Raw genomic sequence first — 12480 nt, 5'->3', positions numbered from 1 at the left:
GTCCAAGTTCCTTGGGAGGCTGAGGCAGGAGGATCGCTTGAACCTCGGAGGCGGAGGTTGCAGTGAGCTGAGATTGTGCCACTGCACTCTAGCTTGGGCAACAGAGTGAGCCTTCATCTCGAAAAAAAGAAACCGAAAAACAAAAAAACACCTCATCTCTACAAAAAAAAATTCAAAAATTAGCCAGGCATGGTGGCACACACCTGTAGTCCCAGCTACTTGAGAAGCTGAGGTGGGAGGATGGCTTGAGGCCAGGAGGTTGAGATTGCAAGTAAGTTATGATCACATCACTGCACTGCAGCCTAGGTGACAGAGCAAGACCCTGTCTCAAAAAAAAAAAAAAAAAAAAAAGACAAAAAATTGTGTCCACGTAGATGAGACGTTGCTCCACAGTTTGCCATTCTTCCTCCAACAGAGGTGAAGTGTAAAAGACCTTTCGTCCACTGGCACCATTTTCCCCATAGCAGAAAATCATTTCCATACCCCATGTCCATCAAGAGAGAAGGCAACAAAGTAAAAAGGGACCATGTAATTTCAGAAAAATAGGGACAGGAGGTACTTCTTGCTGGAAAGCGACTGCTTGGCAACTCTGTGTCACCTTCCTGGCCCCTGGAGGCATTTGAGTTTGCAAATTTCTACATCCTCTGTTGCTACAAGAGCCTGCACTTTCTATAGGGAGGTTGAGTGAAATCTTATTTTCACGTGGGACAAGGAGAATCTCTCCAGAGGTCAACAGCAGTGATAAGCTCTTAGACAGGACCAGAGGCCTTTTGATACAGTTACCCCAGTTCCTTCACTCCATCTTCTGTCTAAAAATCCTTGTATATACTGGGATAAACCGCAGCAAGTCCAAGTGGGTCTCTTAGAAACCATTCGATTCTCTAGCCTTGGAGGTCAGGGGCAAGCTCGTAGCCATAGCTTTGCAGGGACGAAGGGATTCAGTGGGGAAGCTTTGAGCCCACACTGGTTGGAGCCTGCTTAGCTCAGTGAGCCTTGATTGGTTAAGAGAAAGAAAAAGCACATTTAATGTTACTATGTTTCATATTTGGAAACCACCAAGAGGGGGGAGGTTAGAAAATGCGCAGAAGCTAGTGATTCGCAAATGAGGAGGTACACATAACAGACTTTCTCAAGGAACAGGGAGCTCTGTTTTTGTCAAAAAGGGATGGGAGTTTTATTTGGAGATTTCTTTTTGTTTTGTAAAAGCAAGGTGGTATCTAATAGGTAGGACTTTTCTCATGAGCTCCCAGATGCAGACCCTCAAGATTGTTCTCTCTCACAGAAGATCATAGGAACATTCCTGGGGGCCCCAGAATCTGGAAGCAGCAAGTTCCGGAAGGTTTTAGGCAAAAGGAAGGGCCTAGAGTACTGAACCTTCCAGAACCGTCTATGTACCTTCAAGCAAAAGGGGTGAATGATTTATTTTAAACCATCCAACTTGAAGCCTTACCGTGGCCCACCCAGAACTGGGCCCACTCCACGCTGGGGGTGTCCCATCCTCACCTGCCTGTGGTCATTTTCAGGCTGGAGCTCAACACCGAGGGGTCTCACTCCCTGCCCCTCAAAAGCAGAATCAGCTCTGTGCAAGACGAGGTGTGTGGGAGGCCTTCTGAAGGACCCCATCTGGTTCCCATGGTAACACTTCTTCCCAGTCCCTCTCTTGTCCAAGTCTCAACTTTCTGTGCTGCTTACCTGCCCTGGGGAGGGGAGGCTGAACCTGGGAGTCGCTGCCTTCTTTTTTTTTTTTTTTTTTTTAAGATGGAGTCTTGCTCTTGCTGCCCAGGCGGGAGTGCCGTGGCGCCATCTCAGCGCACCACAACCTCTGCCCCCCGGGTTCAAACGATTCTCCTGCCTCAGCCTCCCGAGTAGCTGGGATGACAGGCTGCCCACCACCACGCCCGGCTAATTTTTGTATTTTTAGTAGAGACGGGGATTTCACCATGTTGGCCAGGCTGGTCTCGAACTCCTGACCTTGTGATCTGCCTGCCTCAGCCTCCTAAAGTGCTGGGATTACAGGTGTGAGCCACCGCGCCTGGCCAACCGCTGCCTTCTAAAGGCTGCTTCCCAATTCATGATAGCGGAAAAAGGCTCAGATCTGCCCAATCTTTGCCCGCTTTTCCCTTTTGGTTGCAAATTCTACTCCACCTCCATCATGAAGGAAAGCCAAACACACACACACACACACACACACACACACACACACACACACACAACTGCAGGGGGACCATGCATTTTCAGAAGAAAATAAAATGGAGGCAAGAGTACTTTTTCATGGGAATAGACACTTTGCACTCTGGAAACTTGGACCAGGAACCGGCAGCCGGGGCAGGAGGGGCCGAGCCTGCCGCAGACTGTGCTGAGAAAGAGAGCCAGAGGAGAGGTCTGCCAAGGCTGCTCCTTCTTCTGTCCAATCAGCAGAACTCAGTGGTTCTGATGTCCCTCGGCCCCCAGCAGCTGAAGTGCCAGCAGAGAGGAGAGTGGGACCGAGATCAAGGTGGGACGGAGGTTCTGGAGGGGGCCCGTACTAGGCCTGGAGGCTCTGAGGCCCCCACAGCGCCGCCCTCTAGCTACAGTCTACAGCCCTAGAAAGCCCATCCAGCCCATTTGGTTTGCAAGAACTTCCATGCCTCCCTGCCAAATGTCATGTCATTGGACGTGACCTGCGCTGACCCAGGGCATATTCCATCTCCTTGTCCCACGCTCATCGGCCAAGCTGGCACCTAGTGTTCCCCTGGCTGAGGACAGATTCTGTCAGTCCTGCAGGACACCCTCCATCGCTCCATGGGGACCGTCATTTGGCAGGCCAGAGAAGGACCAGGTACCATCCCCCTTGGGCTTACGATCGACCCAGGAAAAGAAGGTGCAGACAGGTGAGGCAATTGGAGAACGAAGACGGAGCGGTGTGCGCTTCTGACCGGAAGTGCTGGGAAGTTAAGATTTAGGAACTACCCTCATGGGTTGGTAATCAGAGAAGGCTTCACCGAAGAGGCGGCAGCGGTGTTGGACCCGGACAGCTGGGCTTTGCATGGGCAGAAAGGAGGGGAGAGCATCTCAAAAGTAGGAAGTGGAAGCGCAGGAGCTGAGGCGTGGAGGCTGCAACAGCAGAGAGCAGTCCGGCAGCATGTCATCCTCATCATCACATTTATTGACGGCCCCTAAGAGGCGGGGCTGGGGACAGAACGTACAAAGACAAGGACCTGCCCTCAAAAAGCTTCCATTCTAAGGAGACAGGGACAGAAAAATACAGAATGGTCTTTCCTGGGGATGGCCCACTCACCTGCGCAGGTCAGAAGCCCCTGGTCTACCTTGGCCCCAGGGTCTGGAGCATGTGCGGGGCACGTAGCAGCCCCAGGGCCACCGTGTCCCTGGCCCCACAGCCAAGGCCTGACCACCTGGCTCCTAGGCCGTGGGCCCCAGAATTTGGAGGAAGGGTAGGCTCAGGACATGATGTAAAACACTCCTGGCGGCCTTGGCTTGGCGTTGTGCGAGCCCAGTGGAGTGGCGGGGTGCGACGGTCCCCTTGGCAGGGCCCCTGGGGGGCGCAGGCATCTTCCCAGGCCCCCACAGGTGAGTCAAGTTCTTTTACGGGGCTGGTCCACCACCCTGGAGGCCCCGGGCCAGGGAAACAAAAAAGGCAGGGGTGTCTTCAGCGCCAGAGGCGTAACCCCCTGCCCACCCCCACCCAGCCCCCTCTCGGGCCTCGTCCAGGCGACCCTCCTCCCCAGCTCAGCCTCCAGGGCCAGGGCCTGCCTGAGGCCAGGGGGAGGGGCCTGCCCCTCCCCCCACCCAGGCAGTGGGGGAGGAGGAGGAGCCACGCATCAAGTTTGTCTAGGACCCCCCACTGGGGGGCCACGCCCTGGATCCTACCGGTGGGGGGGCTCTGGCTGCGAGGGCCGAGGGCTCAGCAGAGGGGCCGGGCCGAGGGGGCACCCGGGGGAGCCCTTCAGTGGGGGCACTGGGCGGGAGTCCAAGGGGGGCAGGCTCCGGGGCACTGCTGGTGGCCCCCGGGCAGCCCCAGTGGGCAGGACAGCTGCAGCCGGGAAGGATTTGGGGGGATCGGCCGCCGAGGTGGGGGCCGGCTGGGCAGAGCGCTCGCGACGCCGCAGCAGCTCCTGCAGCTTCTCCGCCTGCGTCCGCCTCAGGTGGGCCAGGGCACGGCCACGCTGGAAGGCGGGCAGGAAGGTCTCCAGGCCTTGCTCCCCCAGCAGCAGCTGCTCCATCTGCTCCTGGGCCAGGAAGGAAGGGAGGGCTTGGGAGGGGCGTGACCACAGACTGGGAGCCGGTCCTCACTCCCGGCCCCACCCCAGGCCCGCCCTCCCCACGGTGATCACCCCTCAGCTGGGGGACAGGGCACCTGCGTTCCAGCCTGGGCCTGCCTCTGACTACTTGCTGAGTGAACTGCAGACAAATATCCTTTTTTTTTTTTTTTTTTTTTTTTCCTCTCACTGTCGCCCAGGCTGGAGTGCAGTGGCGTGATCTCAGCTCACTGCAACCTCCGCCTCCCAAGTTTAAGCAATTCTCCTGCCTCAGCCTCCCAAGTGGCTGAGATAACAGCCATGCACCACCACTCCCAGCTTTCTATTTATTTATTTATTTTTAGTAAAGATGGGGTTTCGCCCTGATGGTCAGGCTGGTCTTGAACTCCTGACCTCAAGTGAGCCGCCTGCCTCGGTCTCCCAAAGTGCAGGGATTACAGGTGGGAGCCACCACACCCGGCCCTAACTTCTAAAATGAGGATGCCATCACCAGACCTGCTGGGTCAGAGATGAGGCAGGAGCAGAGGCAGAGACACATGAGGTATAGACTTCACGTGGCCTCTGGGGCACACCACCTTCGGCTTACTGAGCGCTGCCCTCCCAACCCAGCAAAAAGTCTGCCCCCGCTCCTCTTACAGCCCCAGATCCACGCTGTCCTGGCACAGTCACAGGGGACCCCGAAAAAAGTCACAGGCAGGAAAGTGAGCCCTGCTGGCTGTCCAGTGCTAGCGGACAGCAATGCTAGCCTCTCCTATGGGCCAGGCATTTAGGGTGGGCTTCCTGGAGGGGGGGCTCCCTAGCCTTTGGTGTAAGAAATGAGCCAGGGAGTGGTGTAGGATGAGTCTCCCTCCTGGTCCCCAGCCCCAGCCTCCCCGACCCCTCACCTCTGCCTCCTGCTCCGCCTCTTCTAGCTCAGCCTGCAGCCAGCCCAGTGCGCAGTGGGGACTCCAGCGATGCATGCTCTCCTCTGAGGACCACAGAGGGACAGGGTGACAGACAGGCCAGGGCCCCGGGTTTGCACGCATTCCCCCTCCCCCGGCCTAGAACCTTAGTTTCCTCATCTGTATCGTGCCCACGTGATGGCTTTATGGATCCCACCCCTACCAAGTTTCTGCCCCTTGTCCTGTTGCACAAGAGACACTGGAAGCTTTGTCCCCCAGAGCAACTCAAAGGGACCCCTGGGTATTGGGTCCCCTTTCTCCCAGCCAACCCTCCTCACTCCCTCTCGCTTCCTCAACTCTATTGCCCAGAAGCAGATCCACCCAGGTCCCATTCATCAGAGCCTGGCACTTTCCTAGGCCAACCCGCCGGAGGGCCCACTGCCCTCGCCAGCCCCAGGCGGCTCTCCCAGACATGCCCTCACCCAGCCGCTGCAGCTTGTCAGCGCAATTCTCGGCCACCTCTCGAAGTTCCTGGTATTTGATGGCCAGGGCAGCCCGGCCCATCTCCAGGCGGGGCCTCAGCGCCAGGTTCTCCTTGGCCAGCGCGTAGTTGGAGGCCAAGCAGGCCTCACGCTCCAGCTGCAGGCCCTGGAACTGCGGGCAGAGAGGAGCGAAGAGGCTCACCCAGGGGCTCTGCCGCGTCCACCCTACTGGCATGCTGGGCGACCGTGCCTTCCGGCCTGGCCAGAGGCACCTGTCAGGCCCCAGCCTCGACGGTGGCGAACCCAACAGGTGAAGGGACGGCGACAGGCTGGGACCAGACAGCCAGAGCAACTCAGGGGGACCCTGAGCTCCCTCTCTGGCCTCAGTTTCCTCTTTTATAAATCGAGTTAAAAACATCCACTTACCGGGTTGTTGCGAGACTTAAGTGAGGCAAACTATAAAGGCCTCTACAAATGTTAGTTAATTTTTAATTTTTCAATTAATATGTCTGCTCAGGTCCCGGAGGAGTGCCCCTCCCTCCTCTGCCCCATTTTCCACGCATGGACAGCTTCCCTCTCACTCCAGGCCTTTGTCTGTTTCCTCCTCAGGTGTTTGCACTGGAAACACTCCCACCCCTGCTCGTCCCCTCCAGAGGGATGTCCGCACCCTGTCCCCTCACAGCACCCCCACGGGTCACCCTCTCTCCCTTCCCACCCCCTCCTCTGCCCTCCAGTGGAATCCTCACACCCCAAGGAATACACACCCCCTTTTCCTCCCTGCTCCGGCTTACAGCAGCCCCTGGCCCTGGAGAAGGCTTCTTCCTTGTCTCTAGCAGGGCCCGGCCTCCCCTCCCTGCCCCTGGAGAACGCACTCCCCTCCATCTGTCCCCTGTGGGATGCATAAGCCCCTCCTCGCCTGCCTGCTTTCAACACACACTTTCCCTTCCTGCCCCCCACAGACACCAGCCCGGGCCTATCTCCCGTGAAATATACAACTTTCTCTGACGGTGGCCTATGCAATACACACGGCAGCTTCCAGCACCCCTCCCCAACGCCAGGCACAAAGCCCCCTCTGGCGCCCTCAGCATGCGTGGACCCCCACAAGGGCCCCTCCAGGTGTCAAACAGGCCCCCAGTTCTCCCCGTGGAAGGCGCCTCCTCTTTCTGGCCCTTATAGAACGTGGGTGTGCGAGCCAGGGCCCCCCACAACACAGCGCCCCGGAACACACCTCCCCGGAGCATCCGCTGTAGGACACGCCTCGCGGCCATCCCGGGGGTGCACGGGCGCCTCCCCCCCGTCCCCAGCGCCTCACCCGCCCCAGGCCAGCTCCAAGCGCCCCCTCCCCCGGGGGTGGCTCCGCGGGGCCCACTCGTACGTGCCAGGCTCCGCGCCCACGGGCGGCCCCGCGGCCCGGCCCGCGCGGCCGTTCGCTCGGGCGGCAGGTCCCGCAGGCCGCTGCCCGTCCGCCGCGCCCCCCGCCCGCGCCCCCCGCGCTACCTTCCTGCTGAGCCGCACGATCCGGTCCAGCTTGGGCTCATCCTGAAGCAGGTCCCGGAGCTGCCCGGTGCTGAGGATCCCAAAGCGCCCCGGGCTGCCGGGCTCCGGCCCCGCCCGCGCCGCCCGGGCCCGGTACATGCCGCCCGCCCGCGCCCCCAGCTCGGCTGCTGGCTCGGCCGGCTCGGCCCGCTCCGCCCCGGCTCCGCTCCGCTCCGCTCCGGCTCCGGGATCCGCTCCGGCTCCGGCCGCACGCGCCGCTCCGCCGCCAGGGGGCGCCCCGCCCGCTCTTAAAGGAGCCGCCGCGCCGGGGCTGGGGGTGGGGCCGGGAGGGGGCGGGCCGCACCCCTCCCCGCCCCGGCCGCGCCGCGCCGCGCCGAGCGCACCCCGGGATCGCCCCGCAGCCCGGTCTCCCCGCCCCTCCCGGAGTCCGAGCCGCCCCGCTCCGCGCCCCAGCACGGGGCCCTGGCTCACCACGCCCCCAGGCACGGGCTCTCCCACCCCGAGCGGCGACAATCTGCAGGGCCCGTGCGTATTTTCCCCTCGGATGGCAGCAACAATTTCCTGACTTTGGCCAGACGCCAGGAGCTCTTGCCTTGCCGCCCTCCCCGAGCCTCAGTTTTCTCTTCTGTAAAATGGGATTGGGAGTGGCCAGCGCTGACTGCTGGCTGGGCGCGGTGGCTCACGCCTGAAATCCCAGAGGTTTGGCAGGCTGAGAAGAGGGGATCGCTTGAGGCCAGGAGTTCGAGACTAGCCTGGACAACATAGTAAGACCCCATCTATATAAAAGAATTTTTTTTTAATTTGTCAAAAGAGTGAAAAGAAAATTTTAAAGAAGTATTAAAATGTTTTTTAAAAGTATCCATCTGGACAGGGCAGGCGCGGCGGCTCACGTCTGTAATCCCAGCACTTTGGGAGTCCCAGGCAGGCGGGTCACGAGATCAGATCGAGACCAGCCTAGCCGACATGAAACCCAGTGTCTACTGAAAACACAAACAAAACAAGTATCAGCATATGGTGGCACGCGTCTGCAGTCCAAGCTACTCGGGAGGTAGAGGTGGGAGATCACTTGAACTCAGTTTTGAGACCAGCCTGGGCAACACAGCAAGATTCCGTCTCTAAAAAAATAAAATTAAAATGCTGAGGGATAGAGATATGGACAGTGATGGTATAGTGAATACATGTAGTAGGTCAATACCCACTATGCGTTGTTATTTTAGAGATGCAGAAACATCACAGAGGCCGGGTGTGGAGGCTCATGTCTGTAATCCCAGCACCTTGGGAGTTCGAGTCAGGTGGATCACTTGAGATCAGGAGTCTGAGACCAGCCTGGCAAACAAAAATTAGCCGGGCGTGGTGGCAGACACCTGTAATCCCAGCTATTCAGGAGGCTGGGGCAGGAGAACCACTTGAACCTGGGAAGCGCTGGTTGCAGCGAGCCAAGATGGCACGGCTGCCCTCCGGCCTGAGCGACAGAGCGAGACTCTGTGCTTCGTCTCAAAAAAAAGAAAAAAGAAAAAGAAAAAATACATCACAGAGATAATGTCACCTCCCAAAAGTCACATTACAGGTAAGTAATACAGTCCCATTTCTTCTTATCTGCGAGTATCCACGGAGCATGTGATACCGCCCTGCACGAGACTGCTGGCTTGAGCAGCGCTGTGGGGACGCTGTCCCTGCCCTCAGGGAGTTCACGGACTAAGGCAGAGTCCCATTCCCACTCAACTAACTAGTGTAAGACAAATGGCAGGTGTCACCCCATGATGGCTTTGTGCTTCTCATGTGATGCTTGATATGTCCTGTACCTTGTCTTTACAAGTAGGCTTAGCCATTGTCCTCACCTCAGGAAATAGACACTCAGATATTATAAGTCAGACAATGAGTGACCCAGCATGGGCAACAGGGTGAGACCCCCATCTCTGCCAAAAAACAAAAAATAAATTAGCTGGCCGTGGTGGCTCATGCCTGTAGCCCCAGCTTCTCAGGAGGCTGAGGTGGGAGGATCACTTGGACCCAGAAGATCGAAGCTGCAGTGACCTATGATTTTGCCACTGCACTCCAGCCTGGGAAACAGAGTGAGACCCCGTCTCAAAAAACACAAACAAAAGTGACAACTGAGCTTATTCCACTGCCACAAAAGTACAGAGGGCAATTAGAAAGGCTTACCCGTGGAGGTGGCATTTGAGCTGGGTTTCAAAGGTCGAATAGGAGTTCTGAAGTCGAAGGAGAAAATAACGGAAGCAAACAGAAATCCATAAGCCAAGGCACAGGGGCAGAAGAGCTGTGCAAGGATTCTCCCCATCCAGCCATGGCACGGTGGGTGGGCATGGTGCCCATGTCCGGGAGAGAAGGCAGGACAGGCTTGTTGACAGACTAAGAAGGTAACACTTCTACCTTTTTGTGTTGAGCTGGTGTCTCGCTTTTGTTTCCCAGGCTGGAGTACAATGGTGAGATCTCGGCTCACCGCAACCTCTGCTTCCCAGGTTCAAGCGATTCGATTGCCTCAGCCTCCTGAGTAGCTGGGATTACAGGCATGCACCACCATGCCTGGCCAAATTTTGTATTTTTAGTAGAGATGGGGTTTCACCATGTTAGCCAGGTTGGTCTGGAACTCCTGACCTCAAGTGATCCACCCACGCCGGCCTCTCAAAGTGTTAAGATTCCAGGCGTGGACCACCGCCCCCGGCCCCCTTCATTTCTTTTGGCCCTTATGCCTTCCCTTGTGGACTTCCCTTTGGTTCCATTATCTTCTCCTTCAACTTCAGAACTCCTATTCAATTTTTGAAACCCAGCTCAAATGTCACCTCCTCCGGTAAGCCTTTCTGAGCTCCCCAGTTTGCTCTGCCTCCTCAGGGTCCATTGCACCCGGCCACACTCTTACATTTTTATGATAACCAATATTGGCTTTCCCCTTCAAGACTCATCTGGAATATCACCACCTCCAGGAAGCCCTCTCCACCTTCCCCGGCTAGGATGTTAGTCCCTTTTCCTCTGGACTCACACAGTCCCTTCGCTGTTTCTTTGTTCTTTTTAGACAGAGTTTCGCTCTTTCCCCCTGGCTGGAATCAGCCACGCGATCTCAGTTTACTGTAATCTCTGCCACTCTGGTTCAAATAACTCTCCTGCCTCAGCCTCCCGAGTAGCTGGGATTACAGGCATGCACCACCATGCCTGGATAATTCTTTTTTTTTATTTTTTAGTGGAGGGAGGGTTTCACCATATTGGCCAGGTTGATCTCAAACTCCTGACCTCAAGTGATCCACGGACCTCAGCCTCCCAAAGTGTTGGGATTACAGGCATGAGCCACCAAACCCGGCCCCCTTCACCATTTCTTTTAGCCCTTATGCCTTGCCTTGTGGACTTCCCTTTGGTTCTATTACTTTCTCCATCAACTTCAGAGCTCCTATTCAACCTATGAAACCCAGCTCAAGTGTCACCTCCTCTGGTAAGCTTTTCTGAGCTCCCGGGTTCGCTCTGCCTCTTCAGGACTCATTGTGTTCGCTAAGTGTTCAGGGGTCTCCTAGATACTCCCTCTATGAGTTCTCCCTCGGCCCCTCCCACTCTGTTACAAACCTTCTTCTACCTAAAAGGCAGCGGTCAGCTCTAATGGGAGGCTCCTGCCTCAGCCTGCCCCCTCTTTCTCACTGACCTCCCTTCGTTCCGCCTCAATACCCCACAACAATGCCCCTGCAAACCTCCCTCAAAGTCCTCAGACACCCAAGCCCACTCCTGCCCCTCAGCAGATAACTGTCCTGCACATCATGTAGAGAACTTTCTGCCAGTTCCTGTCCACATCTTTGCTTTTCTTGAGAGAGAGAGTCTTACTCTGTCGCCAGGCTGGAGTGCAGTGGCACGATCTCAGCTCACTGCAGGCTCCCCCGGGTTCAAGCAATTGTCCTGCCTCAGCCTCCTGAGAAGCTGGGGCTACAGGGCTGCACCACCACGCCCAGCTAATTTTTGTGTTTTAGTAGAGATGAGGTTTCACCATGCTGCCCAGGATGGCCTCCATCTCTTGACCTTGTGATCCCCCCGCCTCAGCCTCCTAAAGTGCTGGGATTACAGGCGGGAGCCTGCTTTTTTTGTTTTTGTTTTGAGACAGAGTCTCACTGTGTTGTCCGGGCAAGAATGCAGTGGCTTGTTCATAGCTCACTGTAGCCTCGAATTCCTGGGCTCAAAGGATCCTTCCACTTCAGCCTCCCCAGTAGCTGTGACTACAGACATGTGCCACTGTGCCAGCTAATGTTGTACTTTCTTTTTGTAGGAATATGGTCTTGCTATATTGTCCAGGCTGGTCTTGAACTCCCGGACTCAAGTGATCCTTGCACCATGGCTTCCCAAAGTGCTGGGATTATAGGATTACAGGTGAGAGCCACTGGACCTGACCTTTGCATGTTTTGTTGTTGTTGTTTTGTTTTTTGAGAAGGAGTCTCGTTCTGTCCCCCGAGCTGGAGTGCAGTGGTGTGATCACTGCAACCCCTGCCTCCCGGGTTCAAGCGATTCTCCTGCCTCAGCCTCCCAAGTAGCTGGGACTACAGGCACGCGCCACCACACCCAGCTAATTTTTGTATTTTTGGTAGAGACGGGGCATCACCACGTTGGTCAGGCTGGTCTCCAACTCCTGACCTCGTGATCCGCCCACCCCGGCCTACCAAAGTGCTGGGATTCCGGGTGTGAGCCACCCGAGCTGGCTGCATGGTCTCCGCCTCTGTCCGGAACCTTCCTTCCCTCCTGCCTCCAGGAGGGGCAACCTCTCTTCATTCCAAAGCCAGCCCAGGTACCCCTGCTGTGGGTCTTTCACCTGTCTCCTTTACTCCTTTCAGATGCCTTGGGCCCGGCATTGTGGCTCACACCTATAATTTCAGCAATTTGGGAGGCCAAGGGGGGCTAATCACCTGAGGTCAGGAGTCAAAAGCAGCCTGGTCAACATGGTGAAACCCTGTCTCTACTAAAAATACAAAACTACAAAAATTTGCTGGGCGTGGTGGCGCGCACCTGTATTCCTAGCTACTCAGGAGGCTGAGGCAGGAGAATTGCTTGAACTCAGGAAGCAGAGGTTGCAGTGAGCCAAGACTGCACCATTGGGCTCCAGCCTGGGTGACAGAGCAAGACTCCATCTCCCCCCACCCCCCCAAAAAAGATGCCTTGTTCCACTACACCAGTAATGAATCTGTATGTGTCTGTGTGTGTGTTTCACCTGTAATTTCTGCCTTTAGACTTCCCTGTCTCTCCCCACCCAATATTTTGAAAGTACCCTCGACACCCTGCACTTCCTCTGTCCATTTTCTCACTGCTCCCCCTTGTTCTGTGACTCAGTCTAATTTCATTCCCTCCCAGCACTTCAAATGCATCCCTCTCCTCAAGGTTACC

The 12480-nt window shown here is 56.5% G+C and overlaps 1 protein-coding gene across 1 annotated transcript; it reads right to left on the bottom strand.

The window, feature by feature from the left end:
* Nucleotides 1-3124: 3124 nt before the first annotated feature.
* Nucleotides 3125-7377, bottom strand: VPS37D (VPS37D subunit of ESCRT-I). Its single transcript, XM_039460522.2, has 4 exons — nt 7117-7377; nt 5620-5791; nt 5141-5223; nt 3125-4226 (listed from the first exon to the last, which is right to left on the bottom strand). Exons 1-4 carry the CDS (start codon nt 7252-7254, stop codon nt 3864-3866), a joined length of 756 nt encoding a protein of 251 aa, XP_039316456.1. The 5' UTR covers nt 7255-7377; the 3' UTR covers nt 3125-3863.
* Nucleotides 7378-12480: the final 5103 nt, after the last annotated feature.

Source organism: Saimiri boliviensis, chromosome 20 (assembly GCF_048565385.1).
Source record: "Saimiri boliviensis isolate mSaiBol1 chromosome 20, mSaiBol1.pri, whole genome shotgun sequence".
In the NCBI taxonomy this organism is placed as follows: domain Eukaryota; kingdom Metazoa; phylum Chordata; class Mammalia; order Primates; family Cebidae; genus Saimiri; species Saimiri boliviensis.
Note: the sequence above shows the minus strand (reverse complement) of the source record. Positions and strands in the feature narration are given on the sequence as shown.